A 13,991-nucleotide genomic window follows, 5' to 3' on the forward strand; every position below is an offset into this window, starting at 1 on the left:
TCGAACTCATGCGACCAACACATCAAGGACTTGGAGGAAGTCTTTGAGGCTTTGTGGAAGACGAAAATGAGGCTAAACCCCAAAAAATGTACGTTCGGTGTAGAGGGAGGCAAGTATCTGGGTTTTATGTTAACCTACCGGTGGATTGAGGCCAATCCAAAAAATGTCGAGTGATAACCAAGATGAGAAACCCTCAAAACGTAAAAGAGGTACAACAGCTTATCAGGCATCTTATCGCCCTTTTGAGGTTCGTCCTCGGTTGGCCGAGCGGACACGACCGATGGTGCAACTGCTTCAGAAAGCAGCGAAATTCAGTTGGGATGAAAAGTGTGAAGAAATCTTCCAGTGGCTGAAGAAGTTCTTGTCCTCAGAGACAGTGATTCAGAAGGCGAGACCCGACCAGCCAATAGTCGTTTACTTGTTGGTCTAGAAGGAGGCGGTGAGTGCAGTTCTCGTACAAGAGGTGGATAAGGAAGAGCGCCATGTATACTTTGTCAGTCAGACACTCCACGCGGCTGAGACGAGGTACCAAATGATAAAGAAGGTGGCCCTTGCCTTAGTTCTGATGGTCAGGTGGATGAGACCGTACTTTCAAAATCACACCATCACGGTAAGAACTGACTACCCAATTTTCAAAATCTTATCTAAGCCAGATCTTGTAGGGTGTATGATAGGGTGGTCAGTACAACTCTCGGAGTTTGATATCCGATATGAGCCGAAAGGTGCAATAAAGTCCTAGTGTCTAGCTGACTTATCGGTTGAGCTAACCCCACAATAGGATTTTTCAGTCGGATGGGTTGTATATGCTAATGGGTCGTCCAAGAAAACGGCATGCGAAGCAGGTGTCATCGTCGAGGGCCCAGGCGACCTCATTCTTGAGCAGGCTCTCAAGTTCGAGTTTAAAGCCACCAACAACAAGGCCGAGTACGAAGCCATCCTAGTCTGACTAAACCTGGCATATGTCATGGGAGCACAAAGAGTAACGTGCAAAAGAGACTCTCAGGTTGTGGTCGTCCAGATAAAGGGGGAGTTCGAAGTGAATGAGTCGCTACTACAAAGATACTACCATACAGTCTCTAATCTTATCGGTCGATTCGACAAAGTGACGGTGGAGCATATCTGCAGGGAGGATAACACGAGAGCCAACGCATTGCTCGGCTCGCTGCGACCAAAAAGAAGAGCCACCATAGATCTGTGGTACAGATTTTGCTAAAGAATCCAAGTGTGGAGAGGTCGAATGTTTGGCCGTAACCAGGGACGATTATTGGATAACCCCGATCGTCAAGTACCTACAGCTCAGCATATGCAAGTCGAAGGAAGAGAAGGCGATGAGAATGCAGTGTGCGAGGTACACCATGATCAATCAAGACTTCTACTGAAGGGGGTATTCCAGACCGCTATTAAAATGCAGCACTCAGGAGCAGGTAGAGTATGTCCTCTAGGAAGTCCACGAAGGTGCATGTGTTCACCACTCGGGTGGTAGAACGACAGCCGCAAAGGTTCTTAGAGTCGACTACTATTGGCCAACCGTCCAGAGCGATTATGCACATTATGTGAATAAATGCACTAAATGTTAGGAGTTTGGCCCTTCGTCTCATCTCAAGCCCGAAACACTCCATAGTATGGTGTGCCATGGCCATTCGTCATCTGGGGAATGGACATTATCTATCCCTTCAGCCCGAGCAAAGGGCAAACAAAATTTCTCATGGTCAGAGTCGACTACTTCACCAAGTGGATCAAGGTCGAACCCCTTGCCTCTGTTAGAATTAATGGGCTAAACAAGAGGGGGTGAATTGTTTGTCAAAAGGTTTTTGCAAAGATTGGCTAAGAATTAAGATTTATCAACAATCAGAGAAAGAGCAATCAGGGAAGCCAAAAAATCAAAGCAATTAAAACTGTTTGTAGAAAAACAATCGGTTGAAATTCGTTTCAACCTCTTTCGTCATGATATTTGTGTTAAATCCAGTGTGTTCAAGCTTTGAAGAATCCAAACCCTTTGAAGGTTGATGGAAGGCTGGTTGTATGCTTGCTGTTGCTGAGCTGTCTTTAGATAGGATCTGGGTAGATTAATTGTATAAATCCACTCTTGATTGAATCCAAAGCTTAAGCATTCTCAAACCTTTTAAAACAAAAGTGTTTTTCAAACTAAGTGAAAAACAACCTGTTGTTTTGTCAAAACAACTGATTGTTTTATACTTAGGTGTTTTTAGAAAGGTTGAAAACTGTTTTTGATGGTTGACTTACTGTCAAACCAAAACAATCGATTGATTCGAGCATTCAACCGATTGTTTGTTCTGGGACCATAACAGAAAGCTGTTTTGTGCTTTGACTGAGCATTAAATGATTTTATAACTGATTACGCTCCAGTTTTAAATGCTTTGACCAGTCTTTGAATGCATTAAATAGTTTGTTCAGTTACTGTAAAAAAACAAGAACTGAGTATTAATCAAAAGAAAAACAGATTTGAGTTTTTCACTGATTTTGCTTTTGAAGAGTTGAAGATTGCTTTTGAGATTGCCTTTGATCAAAAAGAGTGTGATATATGATTTTCATCTTGTATTGATTTCAGATCTTTTCTGTAACAAGTGTAATCCTTTGTACCTTTGAAGAAACTCTGTGTGTGAAGCTGATAAGTGTTGTGTGTTCTTGAGGTTGTCAAGATCAGCATTCTTAGTGGTGTTTGTGCTGAGTCAAAGGAAGTGTGTGTCTTGAGGGGATCAAGGTCACTTCTTTGGTGGTGTTGTAAGTAATCTAGGGTTGATTGCTTAGTGGATTCCTAGTGGTTTCTGGGAAGACTGGATGTAACTCTTGGTTAAGAGTGAACCAGTATAAACCTGTGTGTTCAATCTCTCTATCTCTTGAACTCTTTAAATTCAGTTTTATATTTGTGAACTGGTATAAACAACCGATTGTTTTTCTGGTGTTGTACTTATTTGCTTTGTGTTTTTGGCAAACTGAATTATGATTCAAGTTTTCTCGAAGTAATTTCTTTCTAGACTTAAAAGTTTGTGAAAACCCTCTTTAAACCATTCACCCCCTCTAGTTTAAAGCCATACATTCTAACAATTGGTATCAAAGCTTGGTACTTGAAAGATAATCAAGTTTGATCCGAAAATCTTTTTTCTATGGCTGGAAAACTATCTTTTGAGGAAGGTGCTTCAATCTACAAACCACCTTTATTCTGTGAATTGAATTACAAGTATTGGGAGGCTAGAATGAAAATCTTTATGGAATCTATTGATCAAGAAATTTGGGATTCAATCAAGAATGGTCCTTTCATTCCAAAGCTTAAAAAGAATGGTTCTTTTATTTGAAAACCTTGGTCTCAATGGACCAATGAAGAATGTAAAATGGCCAAGCTTGATTTTACTGCTCAAAACATAATAGCTTATGCACTAGATACTAATGAGTTTTTCAGGATATCAAAATGCAAAACTGCTAAAGAGATGTGGGACACACTCAAATCTACTCATGGGAACATCAATGAATCAAAGGAAGTAAGGTCAAGAAGTCAAGCACGAAGGAAAATGAGGCAAAACAGAAAAAGCCTCAACCTCTGCTTCATGGCCAAAAGGAAGATGACTTAAGTAGTGTAAGTTCTTTCAACTCCTCAAATTCTGAAAATTACAGTCAATTGCTTCAAGCCTTTCAAGAAACACATGAAGAAGCTAACCGATTGGCCCTCTTGAACAACCGGTTAAAGGGAATGAATAGTTGGCTTGAAAACAGAGTCAAAACACTGGAAGAGGAATTGAAAATTCAAAAACAGATTTTGAAAATCTTGAAATAGTTTACAAAAACTCCTCTTGCAAGTGTGATACTCTTATTTGTGAAAATTGCGAAAATCTTGAAAAGAAAGTCCATTATCTTGTTAAAACTGTGGATAAGCTTTCTAAAGGTCAATCCAACTTTGAGAATGTCTTGGCATCTCAAAACTGTGTTTTTGGAAAAGTTGGATTGGGTTTTAACCCGCAGAACAAGCAAGATAGATTTTCAAAGTCATTTTCGAAACTGGCAGAAAAAAAACCGATTGGACCATCAAAACAATCGGTTGTTACATGCTTCTACTGCATGAAAAGAGGCCATTCTGTCAGATTCTGTAAAATCAGAAAATATGTTGTTCCTAGGGGCTTTATGAAATGGATTCCCAAGTATAGTGAAGGTTCAAATGATGAATGTAAACCAAATGGACCCACATTCATAAGGGGACCAAATCTTTGTACTTGAAAATCTTCTTTGTAGGAAAACTTGGAGGAGAGCATGCAACAATGGTACCTGGACAGTGGGTGCTCCAAGCACATGACTAGGGACAAATCAAAGTTTCTAAGCATCTCCTTTAAGCAAGAAGGGCACGTTACCTATGGGGACAACAACAAATGAAGGATTCTTGGGAGAGGATCCATAGGAGACAAAGATATCTTGGTCATTCATGATGTTCTCTTTGTGGAAGGATTAAAGCACAATCTGCTGAGCATTAGTCAATTGTGTGATAAAGGATATCAGGTTATCTTCAAAACAAATTCTTGTGAAATTTGTCTTCCCAACACAAAAGAGGTAATGTTAATTGGTAAGAGAATCAATAATGTTTATCTTCTAGATATCTCTTCACCTTGTTCAATTGGATGTCTTCTATCCAAGCATGATGAGTGTTGGCTTTGGCATAGAAGAATTGCCCACATTCACATGAATCACTTGAACAAGTTAATTTCAAGAGATTTTGTGATTGGGCTGCCAAAGCTCAAGTTTGAGAAGGACCATATTTGTGAAACTTGCCAAAAAGGGAAACAAGTGAAAAACTCTTTTAAAATAAAAAATGTTGTTTCTTCTTTAAAACCTCTTGAGCTACTTACATGGATCTTTTTGGACCTTCAAGAACCATGAGCCTTGGTGGAAATTACTATGCTCTTGTTATTGTGGATGATTTTTCTAGGTTCACTTGGACTCTCTTCTTGGAATCAAAAAGTGATGCCTTTTCTGCATTCAAGAAGCTTACAAGAAGATTGCAAAATACAAAGAACAGCAACATGGACTCAATAAGAAGTGATCATGGAGGTGAATTCCAAAATGAAAAGTTCAGCAAGTTCTGTGAAAAGATGGGAATTTTGCATAATTTCTCTGCTCCAAGAACTCCACAACAAAATGGTGTGGTGGAGAGGAAGAACAGGTCCCTTGAAGAGCTAGTTATAACAATGCTAAGTGAATCTTCTCTTCCTAAGTATTTTTGGGCTGATGCAGTTAGCACTTCTTGTTATGTGATGAATAGAGTGCTAATTAGGCCAATTCTGAAGAAGACTCCTTATGAACTCTTCAATGGAAGGAAGTCAAACATCAATCATCTCAGAGTTTTTGGTAGCAGCTGTTTTGTTCTCAACAATGGAAAGGAAAACCTAGGGAAGTTTGATGAAAAAGCTGATTATGATATTTTCATTGGCTATTCTCTAACAAGTCATGCATACAAAATCTACAACAAGAGGCTAATGAATGTAGAAGAGTCTGTTCATGTTGTCTATGATGAGGTGGATCGCAAAAGCATTCAAATTCCGAAGAACAGTGCTAAAGAGGATGAGCAGAACATCAGTTTGGAGAAGCTGGACATCCGTTTGGAAAAATAACCTGTTGTTTTGTCGAAACAACCGATTGTTTTATACTTAGGTGTTTTTAGAAAGGTTGAAAACTGTTTTTGATGGTTGACTTGCTGTCAAACCAAAACAACCGATTGATTCGAGCATTCAACCGGTTGTTTGTTTTGGGACCATAACAGAAAACTGTTTTGTGCTTTGACTGAGCATTAAATGATTTTATAACTGATTACGCTCCAGTTTTAAATGCTTTGACCAGTCTTTGAATGCATTAAATAGTTTGTTCAGTTAATGTAAAAAACAAGAACTGAGTATTAATCAAAAGAAAAACAGATTTGAGTTTTTCACTGATTTTGCTTTTGAAGAGTTGAAGATTGCTTTTGAGATTGCTTTTGATCAAAAAGAGTGTGATATAGGATTTTCATCTTGTATTGATTTCAGATCTTTTCTGTAACAAGTGTAATCCTTTGTACCTATGAAGAAACTCTGTTTGTGAAGCTGATAAGTGTTGTGTGTTCTTGAGGTTGTCAAGATCAACATTCTTAGTGTTGTTTGTGCTGAGTCAAAGGAAGTGTGTGTCTTGAGGGGATCAAGGTCACTTCTTTGGTGGTGTTGTAAGTAATCTAGGGTTGATTGCTTAGTGGATTCCCCAGTGGTTTCTGGGAAGACTGGATGTAGCTCTTGGTTAAGAGTGAACCAGTATAAACCTGTGTGTTCAATCTCTCTATCTCTTGAACTCTTTAAATTCAATTTTATATGTGTGAACTGGTATAAACAATCGATTGTTTCTGCGAAACAACCGATTGTTTTTCTGGTGTTGTGCTTATTTGCTTTGTGTTTTTGGCAAACTGAATCCTGATTCAAGTTTTCTCGAAGTAATTTCTTTCTAGACTTAAAAGTTTGTGAAAATCCTCTTTAAACCATTTAACCTCCCCCCCTCCCCCCCCCCCCCCCCCCCCCCCTCTAGTTTAAAGCCATACATTCTAACAATTTGCACAAGGAAAATACACATAAATTAAAAATCTTTAACTGACCAAGGCAAAAAACAATGCTAACATACCATAAAAATCATTCCATCGTTGGGAAGACTTGAACACGGTCAACAGTTTTCATGAAGGGAGCCTTTCTGGGAGGTTGTCAAAAGAGAATAAATCTTTTGTTCTTTGGCGCTCGGAGTCGACTGAAGCCACTCCTTGAACCGGGTGGGGTTCTAGGTCCAATGCAGAGGAAATTTGGACCGATCGACCCCATCAAAGAAAAGCCCCATCCCCTCGGGCTCAACAAAAAGTTTGAAGAACTTCCCTTTGAAATTTTTGTAAGAGGTGGTGTATGGGCTAAACAAAGTATTACCCCGCCTACTGATTAGGGACAACCAGCTAACGGGGTCGGTCGTGTGGGAGGTATAGTAACTCAAGAAGGTGGTAGGAGTAGGGGAAAGACGAAACATGTCACAAATAAGGTGAAAAGTCTGTAGAGAAGCCCAAGTGTTTCGGTGAAGTTGAAAGGGGGCCACATTGAGCGTTTGGAGGACATCCATGGTAAAATCATCGAAAGGAAAGGCAACATGCAAGTCGGAAAAGAGACAAGAATAAAGAAAGAAAAAAGGGCCCTCTAAGGGTGACCGATCCATACATATGGTCGATTGACAATAATCAATTGCCAAGATACTATTGCTGGCGTCCGACTTCAAAATTCTATGATTTCCTATAACAGAGGAAATGGAAGGCCCATCCAGGTAGACGAACGTAAACCCAATCACCTTTGGGTCCACCCAGTCAAGCCCCAAGAGATGGGACGACTGTTCAAGGGAATCTAACCTGTCGGCAGCACCTTCCGGCTCATCAGCCCTTACAAATTCCTCCACGGGGGGAAACGTTTGAATTACCCCGACTGACAAGGGTTCGGTTGTGGAGGAGCCAGAAGAGGAAGAGGACGAAGATGAAGATGGAGAAGAAGATGAGAAAGACATGACTAACGTCTCGGGTAAGGGAAGTAGCGCGCCAGAACGAGTGGGTTTCGAATGTCGGAGCAGGGAAGCAGTAAATCAGAACAATGTGGAACCACTATTTATAGCCTTTGAAGGGGGCGGGAAATGAACCATCACTCTCATATCAACCGTTGAATCTCCCTCGATCCAACAACTCACGACGAATGACCGCAAAATTTAAAGTCATCATTACAGGTCATCGTTACATTTTATTGTTATTAAGATTTTATTTAATTTTTAAAACAAGATAATGATGATGTTATTTGTAGGATCATAAAAAAAAATATTGGTAACTTATGTATTTTCTATTTTTAAATTCTTGTTGAATTATATAAGTATATGTTACAATTTATTTATACAATGCTCAAAGTGATAATCTCACACTCCCATAACTTTCTTCACCATCTCATACTCATCACCAATTTCGTCAAATATGTTAGGATCTAAAATAACTACTACAAGAAAATTATTAAATACAAACTAATTTTAGAGAGAAAAAATAGTTAGTTACTAAAGTAGATACTATTTTAGAAACTAAAAAAATTATTGGCATCTAAGATAATTTATATTATTAATAAATAATTTATAAAATCTTAAATACCAATATTTTTTTAGTCTCTAAAATCTAATTTAATGACTAATTATTTTTTACACAAACTGGGGCAAAGAGCAAGAAGGCAAGCAAGTTGTAACCAACGAAAATGACATGGCAACTTTCAAGTCCAAGTTTGTTTGGAGGTTGTGCGAATTAATGGCAGTGGAAAGCAATAACATGTGCCGATGTTATTTATAAAAAAACACATCCTTTTGTGGGAACAATGTCTGAGGGGGCCTGAGTAAAGCAAACAAGAACCATGGAGGGCTAAGGTGCATGACATTGCTTGTTAGGCAATACACGATCACATAGTTTTTTCATAGGTTCAATTTTGGTGTATTTCTATTTTGGTTAACAGTTAGAAGAAGTTATTGGCAGTCATTTATGGACTCATTTTATTGTCCAAAGTTGTTTTATTCTTTTTTGGGATGCTGGTTTGGTTTGTAGGTTTTGTTAGAAATCTTACTTTTTTTTATATAGGTTGGATTACCATTAAGACTTGTATTATGTGTAATTGATTTTATAGTTAATCAGCCTGCACTACAAAAATTTATTGATTTACCAATAGACTTGTGTCTATCAATAATATTTTTAGTATTGATGGACTTTTGTCCGTCGATAATTATTGACGAATATGAAAAATAATTTTTTTTAGCCAAATCAATACTTGTTGACAATATCAGTAAAATTCGTCGCGCGAATCAATATTTGTCGGTAATATTCATCGATGAAAGAGTGTCAATATTATACATCAGTAAATTTCATAAAATTATTATAATTATATAATAATAATATTATTAATTAAACTAATAATAATAATGAAAAAAAATTATAATAATAATGTTAATGTTAATATTAATAACATTAATAACAGTTATAATAATAATAATATTAATAATAATAACATAATAAAAATAATAGGAATCGTAAAGTTGTTAAGTGAACCTGAATTTAATTTCCTGTAGAAAAAAAGTTAATATTAACTATAATAACTCTAATAATAATATATATATATATATAATAATAATAATAATAAATAAAAATATTATTAATTATTGACAAATTTTGATCCTTAGTAAAACTAATTTGTTTTATAATATTATTTTGACAAGTTTCTCACGAATATATAAACAAATTCCTAAAAATTTAAGATTATTTAATATTGGTATGTTTCTCTCGAACAAACTCCTAAATTATATATATATAAAAGCACACACAGTTTCCTTTGGTCGAATTGAAAAGAAAAATAAGGGAAATTAGAACTAAATCTAAACCAATATCCAAGATTAGTTTCTTGTTATTTTCATGCTTATGTCACACTTTTTTATTTTCTTGGTCAAACCCTTTTGAGGTTTCTACTAACATCTACGAAGCATCTTCCTGTGTTGATTCGATTCAATGCCCTTTCATGGGAGTTGGATAGAAATTCAATCAGTCCTCAACTAGTTCAATTATGAAGTCAACAAAATAAAAAGTTTTCATATATAAAGACTTAAATAAAATGTGATAGGATATTATTTAATTCATTATTTAAATTTTTAGTATTGAATAGCTCTTGACCTAAATCCATTTAGTCAATGTTTAAAAGTTAGACTTGGAACGCTACTCTTAATTAATTAGTATGACAACTTCTCTGCTTAACTACTCTTAATTTTGTATTATCATAAATGAGATATTACATAATTGTAGTGAATAGTTTTTATAGACTAACCTTATATATAGTGAGCTACCTGCATAGTTCTTGATGCCCAGCATTGTATTCATTGTTTTGCACCTTTCTCATTTCCCTTCTCTCTCAATCCTCCTTCATTCAATTCTAGTCATCAATTTCTTTAAAAATCTCATTCAAACCTTCATTATAAAGCGTGAAGATAGGTACTTCTTCTCTTCAATACTTTTGTTGCTTTTCAATTATCAATTTCTTTTTAGCTTGCATGTGTGTGTGCTAACTACACATCATGGTGAGATTCAACTTGGTCATGCTCTACTTATCTGTGTTGTTATATGCTGTTAATGCACTGAACATTGATGGGGTGGCTCTTCTGTCACTCCAGAAGCATTGGACATTTGTTCCTCCTTCCATAAACTTGAGTTGGAATGCTTCTGATTCCACTCCATGCTCTTGGTTAGGAGTCCAGTGTGACAATAACCATAATGCATTCTTTCTTAATCTCTCTGGACACTCTATTTCAGGTCTTTTGGGACCTGAAATAGGACACTTGAGTCATTTGCAAACACTTGACTTGGCCTCAAACAACTTCTCAGGGAAAATACCTCTTGAGTTAGGAAATTGTAGTTTGCTTCAGAACCTGGACCTTTCTTATAACAGTATCACAGGAAACATACCTGATAGTTTGAGAAACTTGCAGAGTTTAGTCTCTTTCAGTGTTGTGTACAATATGCTAACTGGTCAAATTCCTGAGTTCTTGTTTCGACTTCAACACTTGGAAGATCTTCTGCTGAACCGAAACTCTTTGACTGGTTCCATTCCAATGAATGTTGGGAATGGTACAAAAATTTTGACACTGTATCTGGAGGGTAATCAGTTGTCAGGAGGGATTCCCTCCTCCATTGGAAACTGCAGTAAATTAGTGAAGCTGTATTTGGATTATAACCAGTTGCATGGAGTTCTACCTGAAAGTCTTAACAATCTCCATAGTGTTGTTAAGTTAAGTCTCAGTAATAATAGACTTGAGGGTACCATTCCATTATTTGGTTCTAGCATATGTAAAAGTTTACAGTATTTGGACCTTTCAGTCAATAAATTTAGTGGAGGCATACCTTCAACCTTGGGAAATTGCAGTGGATTAGTAGATATTTATGCTTTCAACACAAGTTTAGGAGGCAAAATCCCATCATCCTTGGGCCAACTAAGAGAACTTTCTATTCTTCGCCTTGAAAACAATCATTTGTCAGGACAGATACCTTCAGAAATCGGTAATTGTAGATCATTACAACAGTTGATGTTGAATAACAATGAACTTGAGGGAGAGATTCCAAGTGAATTTGGAAAGCTAAGTCAATTGCAAGATCTTAGACTTCATTTCAACCATTTGACAGGTGGAATTCCAGTAAGCATTTGGAAAATTTCTAGCCTTCAAGATTTGCATGTGTATTACAATAACCTTTCTGGGGAGGTGCCTTCAGAATTAGCAGAACTCAAACAACTGAAAAAACTCACCTTGTATCACAATCAATTCTCTGGAGTCATTCCTCAAAGCTTAGGAATCAATAGCAGTTTAGAGGTGTTGGATATCTCATATAATCACTTCACTGGCAACATCCCACCTAATCTCTGCTTTGGACAACAATTAGTTAGGCTAATCTTCACTTCAAATCAATTTCAAGGTGGTATACCTCCTGACATAGGAAGATGCACAACACTTGTTAGGTTACGGCTTAATGGAAACAACTTAACTGGACCTTTACCTCATTTTACAAGAAATAGTAATCTCACCTTCGTGGACTTGAGTGAGAACAATATCAATGGAGCAATTCCATCAAGTTTGGGAAACTGCACAAATCTTACAAATGTTATTTTGTCCCACAACAATCTTTCTGGTATCATACCCTTTAAGCTAGGAAACCTTGTGAACCTTCAAAAGTTGAACCTTTCTCACAACAAATTAGGAGGTTCTTTGCCACCTGAGCTGTCAAACTGCAAGAAAATGCAATACTTTGATGCTGGATTCAATTATCTAAATGGTTCATTCCCATCGAGTTTAAGAACTTGGACAGGGTTGACAACATTAAATTTAAGGGACAATCATTTCACTGGTGGTATCCCAACTTTCTTATCAGAATATGAAGGCCTTTCTGATCTACATCTTGGGGGAAATGATTTTGGAGGCCATATTCCTAGATCAATTGGTGAGTTGCACAACCTTTTGTATGAGTTGAATCTAAGTGCTAATGAGCTAACTGGTGAAATTCCTCCAGAGATTGGGAAACTGAAATCCCTGCAAAGCCTCGATATTTCTCTTAACAATCTGACTGGAAAAATTGAAGTTCTTGAAGATCTCTCTTCATTGACTGAACTCAATATTTCATACAATTCTTTTTCTGGTCCTCTTCCAGACACACTGGTGAACTTGCTCCATTCTTCTCCCCTGTCATTCTTGGGCCTTCCTGGCTTATGTATTAGATGTTTTCCATCGAATTGCTCCAAAAGTAACAGCTTGAAGCCATGTGATGAGAGCAATTCTACACATAAAAAAGGGCTGAGTAAAATTAAAGTTGTGTTGATAGCACTTGGATCTACACTACTTGTAACATTTCTGTTACTTGGTCTTGTTTACTGGCTACACTATAAGCAACATGTGAAGATTTTTCCTGAACAACGGTCATCAACTTTCCTCAAGAAGGTGATGAAGTTTACACAGAACCTAAATGATAGGCATATCATTGGGAGAGGAGCGCATGGAGTTATTTACAAAGTTGAATTCGACCAAGACAATGTTTTTGTCATAAAGAAATTTCCCTTTTCAGACAACAATGATCAGATCACTAGCATGACCACAGAGATTAAAACCACTGCGATGATCAGACACCGAAATCTAGTAAGAATAAAAAACTTCTGGTTAAGAAAGGACTGTGGTCTAATTCTATACAAGTACATGGAAAATGGAAGTCTTCATGATGTTCTGCATGAGAAGTATCCACCACCACCTTTAGGGTGGAATGTCCGCTATAAGATTGCTGTTGGAATTGCTCATGGACTTGAATATCTTCATCATGATTGTCATTCGTTCATAGTGCACAGAGACATTAAACCAAAGAATATACTTTTGGATTCTGACATGGAGCCTCATATTGCTGATTTTGGCATTGCCAGGCTTCTAGACCATTCCTCTTCATTGCAATCTTTCTCTATTCTTGGTACAGTTGGGTACATTGCACCAGGTAATTCTTCTAGTATTTTTTTTCATTATGTTTACATTAGTCTTTCTCTTTTAAATTATCTTGTTGGGAATAACACATGTTTATTATGGTATGCATCAGAGAATGCTTATTCAACAGTGATGAGTACAAAGTCTGATGTGTATAGTTATGGAGTAGTTTTACTAGAACTGATAAGCAGAAAGAAGGTGGTAGATGATCCTTCATTTGTGGAAGGAACAGATCTTGTGGGGTGGGTCACATCTACCTGGGAAAAAACAAAAGGCATTGATGGAATTGTTGACTCAGGGCTTGAAGAGGAACTTTCGGCTTCAAATTTGAGGGAAGAAGTTGAACAAATGCTTCTGATGGCATTGAGATGTACTAAGAAACATCCAGATGAGAGACCAAAAATGAGAGAAGTGGTTAAGGACATGACAGTTAGATGCAAAAAAAGGTCCTGAAATGAAGAGTAGCCAAATGTTGGCCTAGGACATTCATTGTATAAAAAAGAAAAATGCTTAAATAGCTCATGAGTACACTTGCTTTATGTATTTGTTAAATAATGATTTGTGATGCATAGAAAAATTGTATGAATGAATTTTTTGAGTGGATTATTTATTTTTATAAATAAATTAAAATTATTTATAAAAAACAAAAAATTATATAAATAATTTGATTTGTTCAAATATAGATTTTAAATTTCATCTAGAAGAGGTAATTTTTACATATTTATTGTCTTACTTTCTTTTTGTCAAAATGCCATTAAATTACAAAAACATAAAATGTGAATATAATTTTATTACAATCTATTATATGGGAACTAAATATATTTACTATTTAACCTCTTGATATGATATCTCTATGAAATAGATTAGTGTATTATTGGTTAAAGATTTTTTTTTTCTTCTTTCAAAAACTCTGTTATTTTGTAGCTCTTAAAGTTTGGGAC

General features: G+C 36.6%; 1 protein-coding gene across 1 annotated transcript; it reads left to right on the plus strand.

Annotated features, from left to right (window-relative positions):
* Nucleotides 1-10,071: 10,071 nt before the first annotated feature.
* Nucleotides 10,072-13,575, plus strand: LOC150023315 (uncharacterized). Its single transcript, XM_090297841.1, has 2 exons — nucleotides 10,072-13,063; nucleotides 13,163-13,575. Exons 1-2 carry the CDS (start codon nucleotides 10,120-10,122, stop codon nucleotides 13,501-13,503), a joined length of 3,285 nt encoding a protein of 1,094 aa, XP_090153967.1. The 5' UTR covers nucleotides 10,072-10,119; the 3' UTR covers nucleotides 13,504-13,575.
* The last annotated feature ends 416 nt before the right edge of the window (nucleotides 13,576-13,991 follow it).

This window comes from Phaseolus vulgaris, chromosome 11 (assembly GCF_051622355.1).
Source record: "Phaseolus vulgaris cultivar YP4 chromosome 11, ASM5162235v1, whole genome shotgun sequence".
NCBI classification, from domain to species: domain Eukaryota; kingdom Viridiplantae; phylum Streptophyta; class Magnoliopsida; order Fabales; family Fabaceae; genus Phaseolus; species Phaseolus vulgaris.

Coding starts and splice junctions, on each gene's coding strand:
- LOC150023315 (XM_090297841.1), top strand. CDS start 10,120: ATGGTGAGATTCAACTTGGTCATGCTCTACTTATCTGTGTTGTTATAT. Junction 13,064..13,162: donor AGTTGGGTACATTGCACCAG/GTAATTCTTCTA, acceptor GGTATGCATCAG/AGAATGCTTATTCAACAGTG.